This window comes from Solanum tuberosum, unplaced genomic scaffold (assembly GCF_000226075.1).
Source record: "Solanum tuberosum cultivar DM 1-3 516 R44 unplaced genomic scaffold, SolTub_3.0 scf00435, whole genome shotgun sequence".
NCBI lineage: Eukaryota > Viridiplantae > Streptophyta > Magnoliopsida > Solanales > Solanaceae > Solanum > Solanum tuberosum.
The window spans coordinates 51,421-57,219 of record NW_006239382.1 but is presented as its reverse complement, the minus strand read 5'-3'; the positions used below and the strand labels follow the sequence as shown (position 1 = coordinate 57,219).

Genomic DNA, 5,799 nt, shown 5'->3' with positions numbered 1-5,799 from the left:
GAAATAGTAGTACTCCCTCTGTCTCTAATTACTTGTTCACTTTTGAATTGACACACCTATTAAGAAAACAATAATTGACATAGTAATTTTATCCCTATTAATTATGATGTGGATGAATTAAAAACTTAATTTTTTTTCAAAATAATTAATTGAGGGTATAATAAGTCAAAAAATATTGTTCTTTCTTAATTTATCAAAATGGACAAGTAATTAGGAATAATTATATAAAAAAAAATAGATAAGTAATTAGGGATATATGGGAGTAATTTTTATAATTTTTGCCTCAAATGGATTGTAATGATGGCGGGAGGCGTAACGTAACCGGGAACGACCGGTCACTTTCCCTCCACCGACAACCCCTAAGTTGATTCCTGAAATCTTAATTAATCAACCAAATAATTATTATTAATTAGAAGCTTCACATTATCCCCACTTGTCTTCACATTCTTGCACTTGTTCAGTCTCATTGAATATCAAATACTTAATAGAGTTGGGTAAGTTAATTCTCTGTTTTCATTTTGCGCATTCTGTTTTCCAGTAATTTTGTCATCAATCCGTGAAGGTGATGGCTTGTCGCTGTTTTGCAATTTTCATTCCCGCTGTTTTGTCCAAATAAAATTGTAGTTTGAATGAATAAATGATATATATGTGCATTGTTTAGATGGATCTCTGATTGCTTAATTAGATCTTCTTCTTCTTCTTCAATTTTTTCTTTTCTTTGTATATATGAATATGAATGAAAATAAATATATTTGGAGATCGTGGGACAGTTACCCCTCCTGTTCCACGATCCTGTAACTGTCTTGCCCCTAAAGTTGTCTTTTTTTCCTCTCTTTGTTTGTTGAAAAATAAAACACTTAAATGCTTCTGCAAATGTTCTCGATTTCACCTTCTCTAATGCTTCCTTCCGTTCTCTTGCCGTTTTTCATATCTTCAAATTGAAAGAAAGGCAATCACTACTACTAATAGAATTAGACTTGTGGATTTTTTTATAACTAGTGTTGGCTACCATATCAGATTCATGCCTTTTGTTTTCAAGATCCTAAAATTACTCAAACATTTCTTTAGATTTGACTGGAGTCTTACCTCTTGACTGGCCTCTCTTTGAATGTCATTCTTGTGTTACATTTGAAAGAAAAAAAATGTGCATTAATTCTCTACTGTGAAGATACTAAAAAGATGGTTGATTCACCTTCAATCCTACTCCTTTGTCTCTCTTATTTCTAGACAGTCAACTAAAACATACAAACTGCTTTCCGTCTTACAGAAATGCTCTTAATTACAAGTGTCACGATAATTCAGCATTCTTGATCTGAAAATGCCTGTTATGATTATGAACACATGTATGACCTTCATTACCAGCAACCCCATTCTGTTAATAGTTTAAATTCTATATTTGTGGTTAGGCTTATGTAGAAATATCATAGTAATCACGATTCTCTATTTCTAGAATGCTGTATTTCTAATAGAAACTATTTAACTTTTGACGGTGCTTTTCCATGAATTTGTTTTGCTATTAGGCTCACAAAGTCTTATAATTAAAAGCTCTTATGTCAAGCGTAGTTTGTAGTCGCTGTCTGGTGTATTCCAATGTATTGTCTTCTCAATTTTATAGTGATGATGGATTATCTGTTTTCTAGCTTATTATGGTTTCTTTTTTTTTTTAACTACAGATTAATAGGTGAAGTATATTGAGCATGAAGGAAATCGAACGGAAGCAGGGTCTAAACACTAAGCAAGCAAAACGTGCAGTAAAGACAGAGAGAAAAGACTACAAACAGCAGGAAAAGAGTACTGGCAAAACATCGAAAGCAAAAGAGACTGATCATAAAGCTTCACTTCCTAGACCAGAGTCCAGTGTCTTAGTAAGTGATCCAAACACGGGCACAGAGCCCACTGAAGTTTATGAAAATGTGGTTATAGATTATGTCGATGATGTCTACAGGTCTGAGGAAGCAACTCAGCAACCAAAAACACGTAAAATGGGTGACAAACATGGCAAGGATAAAATCAATGATCGTTCTAGTGATATGGAGAGTGAACCCAAAGAGGGAGTGGAAGAGGAATCAGATATTGAGACAATAAATGATTCAGTTTCATCTCAAGGAGATCCACAAATAGCTGAAGATGAAAATGTAGAAAGAGCTTTGACTGTAAAGGTCTCTAGAAAGCTTGCAAAAACTGAAGGGAATAATTCTTCCCAGGTACAACGAGCTAAATCTGATCAGAAATCAAACAATTCCCAGGGTAAGGCATCAAAAAGTACAGCAAACAAAGCCAAAGCACCTAAAAAGGATCCATCTAAAATGACATCCAAGAGTGTCAATGATAACTCTAAAAATATGAAAGTCCATCCCAAATCTCTATCAGATTCCTCAGAAGAAGGTGATGAAAAACTTGTTAAAGAGGTAGAACAAGCAGACATTTTGGATGAGACTTCAGTTAGTGCTCAAAGTGTTGGAAGTGATGATGAAACAGTCAACACCGAGGATACCTGTGAGCAAGAAGATAAAGCAGTTTTAGAACAAAAGATTGGAGAAATGGAATCAAGGCTTGAGAAACTTGAGGAAGAGTTGAGAGAAGTTGCTGCCCTTGAAATTGCTCTTTACTCTGTGGTATCTGAGCATGGAAGTTCTGCACATAAGCTGCACACACCTGCCAGGCGCCTTTCTAGACTCTATCTTCATGCATGTAAATACTGGTCTCAGGACAAACGAGCTACAGTTGCTAAAAACACTGTTTCCGGCCTTGTATTAGTTGCCAAGTCATGTGGTAACGATGTGGCAAGGTATGTTAATACTTTCATTTATTGGATCATGTGTTACTTTTGTACTTCTTATGAACCTAACGTTTTTATTCCCTTCTCATGAAGGTTAACATTTTGGCTGTCAAATGCTGTTGTTCTGAGGGTAATCATTTCTCAAGCATTTGGAAGTTCCTGTAGCTCAAGCTCATTGGTGACAATTACTGTGCCAAATGGACGAGGAAATAAAACTGAATCAAAGGTTTCCTCTTTAAAATGGAAGGCACATCCAGGAAGCAAACAGTCAAGTAAAAATGACCTCTTGAAGTTTTTTGATGATTGGCAAGAAACAAGAACTTTTACAGCTGCTTTAGAGAGAGTAGAATCCTGGATTTTCTCGCGGATCGTTGAATCAATATGGTGGCAGGTAATCAACTGTACTTTGCTGCCTGTTATACCAATGTTCTCAATTAGGACTTGACGTGTATAGAACACTAATTAAGTGCAAATCCTATTTTACTGCATCAAATAGGTAAACCTTTTATGTTCTGTTCTACATGGTAATTATATGATTTATCCAAACATGCCATCATTAAAAAGGTGTTCAAGTAATTAATCTCTTAAGTTCAAGTACGTTAATATATTCTCCTTTTGGAACTGATTGATCAATTTGGCTTTAGACCTTGACTCCCAATATGCAATCTCCTACGGATGATCCAATGACAAGTAAATCTGTTGGGAGGTTATTAGGGCCTGCTTTGGGTGACCAGCAGCAAGGGAACTTCTCCATTAACCTATGGAAGCATGCTTTCCAGGAGGCTTTGAAGAGACTATGTCCTGTACGAGCTGAAAGCCATGAATGTGGTTGCTTGCCTGTTTTGGCTAGAAGGGTGAGTATTCTCCAGTGTTTCTACTTTTCATTTGCTGTATTTTTACCACACTTCCATCTCCCCGAGTTTTAGATGCAGGTGATCAAGGAAAAGCGCATAGTATTCTTGCACTTCCATTGTATCTGTATTTTTTTAAAGCTGCCTGTGATAAGTTTTAGTTTCACTTGTTAGTCTGAAAACTTTACGCCTCCATATATGTACCTTTTCAGGTGATTGAACACTGTGTTGCCAGACTGGATATTGCTATGTTCAATGCAATTCTTCGTGAGTCAGCTCATGAGATCCCAACTGATCCCATATCTGATCCAATAGTTGACTCCAAGGTGTTGCCTATTCCAGCCGGAGATTTGAGTTTTGGGTCCGGTGCACAACTGAAAAACTCGGTAAGTATTAGTCACTATTAACTTGTTTGCGAATTCCTGTAAATATTTTTTGGACGGTCTTTTCGTTTCTGTCTTCTGGGCAAAGTAAAGCTGCTTGCTCTTCATGGGAATCTTTTTCTCTGTCCTTGGCACCTGCACTTTTTCTCTGCCAAATTGTCAACAATGCAGTACGTGCTACGTGCTCTGAACGCCTTAATGATCTTATGTTCATTGGTTCATGCTCTTGGTATTGATAGTACATCTTTTCTCGCAGGTTGGCAATTGGTCAAGATGTCTTACTGATTTGTTTGGCATGGATGCTGAAGATTCTGGGAAAAATGATGAAGACAGCTCTGGAGATGATCATAGAAAAGGTGGAAATCAACTAGAACATTTCTATCTTCTCAATGCCTTAAGTGATCTTCTCATGCTTCCCAAAGACATGCTCATGGACCGCACAATCAGAATGGAGGTACAACCTTTGGTTTCGCCAAATATGTTAGAGGTCAATAGTGCTACTTCATTCTGTCTTTAATGAAAATTTTAAATGTTGCTCCAGGTATGCCCATCTATCAGTCTTCCATTGGTTAAGCGAATACTCTGCAACTTCTCTCCAGATGAGTTTTGTCCTGATCCTGTCCCTGGTGCTGTATTAGAAGCTCTCAATGCTGAGGTTTGTCTACTCTTAGCTAGTTCAAATTTTGGATTTTATGACTGTTTATAAACATTATCAGCACTACAACTTTGAAACAAAGACACCGTGATAACAATAATGATGAAAATGGAAACAATTTGATCAACTGACCAATACAACCAAGTACTTCTTTCTTGGATATTAAACAACATTTGCAAAGGTATTTCTGTTGTGAAGAATCTTATCTCAGATAACTTATGTGTGCAGAGCATCATAGCACGTCGATTATCAGGGGGAGACTCTTCAAACAGCTTCCCCTACCCTGCCGCCCCAGTTGTATATACACCTCCTGTTGCCGTGGACGTTGCAGAAAAAGTTGCAGAAATTGAGGGAAAGTCTCACCTATCTTGGAGTGCTTCTGCTATACAAAGGAAGGGATACACAAGCGATGAGGAACTGGAGGAAATAAATTCTCCTCTTGCATGTATTATTGATAAAATGGCATCATCACCAGCTTCTGCAGAAAATGGAAAAGATAAACAAAAGGAAGAAACAGGTTCAATTGGATCAAATACGAGGTATGGACTTCTTCGTGAGGTTTGGAAGGCAGCATAATTGAGAGCACTTTGAATTATACTTGTGAATTTTCATACCAAGATCATGTTATAGAGCAAGAAAGAGAAGTGGAAGTTAATGCAACATTTGGTAGCAGTAAATAGTATTGAGAGCTTTACTTACATGTTCCAATTCATAAGCAAGAAAGCTTATGTGTATATTGAAATCCATATCTGAGAAAAAGTAAAGAAATAATTTGATTGTTTTCTTTTTTAAGCAGAAGCAAAGTAAGTGAGAAGTTGTTTTCTGTTTGGATTGGATGAGACTCAAATTGTGTCAACAGTTAAAACCTATGGATAAAGGTCTGGTGTTTGCAAGTCTTCATAGCGTAGTTTTTGCAAGTTATGACCTGCTAAATCATTAATGACTTTGTTGTTGACTTCTTCAACATCTTAGTTGTGTCATGTGTGTACTTAAATGTCAAAATACCTTGTGGGCTTATATTGGAGCTTGTCTTCTCGAGGAAAAATATGGTTTCTACTCCTTGAGGAAATGCAATGCATAATTCTTCAATAATTAGTCTTTAGGCAGAATACCTAAAGTTTGATGCTTTTT

General features: G+C 36.6%; 1 protein-coding gene across 3 annotated transcripts; it reads left to right on the top strand.

The window, feature by feature from the left end:
* The first annotated feature begins 397 nt into the window (after positions 1–397).
* On the top strand, positions 398–5,559 carry LOC102597710 (uncharacterized). Of its 3 annotated transcripts, none has more exons than XM_006363777.2 (8): positions 398–494; positions 1,674–2,788; positions 2,873–3,170; positions 3,424–3,633; positions 3,843–4,016; positions 4,270–4,467; positions 4,555–4,668; positions 4,897–5,559. In XM_006363777.2, exons 2-8 carry the CDS (start codon positions 1,698–1,700, stop codon positions 5,242–5,244), a joined length of 2,433 nt encoding a protein of 810 aa, XP_006363839.1. In that variant the 5' UTR covers positions 398–494; positions 1,674–1,697; the 3' UTR covers positions 5,245–5,559. The 3 variants fall into 3 exon arrangements, with proteins under 3 accessions (XP_006363839.1, XP_006363840.1, XP_006363841.1); XM_006363778.2 differs by lacking the exon at positions 398–494 and adding an exon at positions 499–562; XM_006363779.2 differs by lacking the exon at positions 398–494 and having other exon boundaries at positions 1,778–1,865; positions 1,946–2,788.
* Positions 5,560–5,799: the final 240 nt, after the last annotated feature.

What these genes read in the sequence shown, in the direction of transcription:
- LOC102597710 (XM_006363777.2), top strand. Translation starts at nt 1,698, where the DNA reads ATGAAGGAAATCGAACGGAAGCAGGGTCTAAACACTAAGCAAGCAAAA. An exon ending in TGTGGTAACGATGTGGCAAG is followed by an intron (nt 2,789 to 2,872) that starts GTATGTTAATAC and finishes CTTCTCATGAAG; the next exon opens with GTTAACATTTTGGCTGTCAA. An exon ending in GTGCACAACTGAAAAACTCG is followed by an intron (nt 4,017 to 4,269) that starts GTAAGTATTAGT and finishes CTTTTCTCGCAG; the next exon opens with GTTGGCAATTGGTCAAGATG.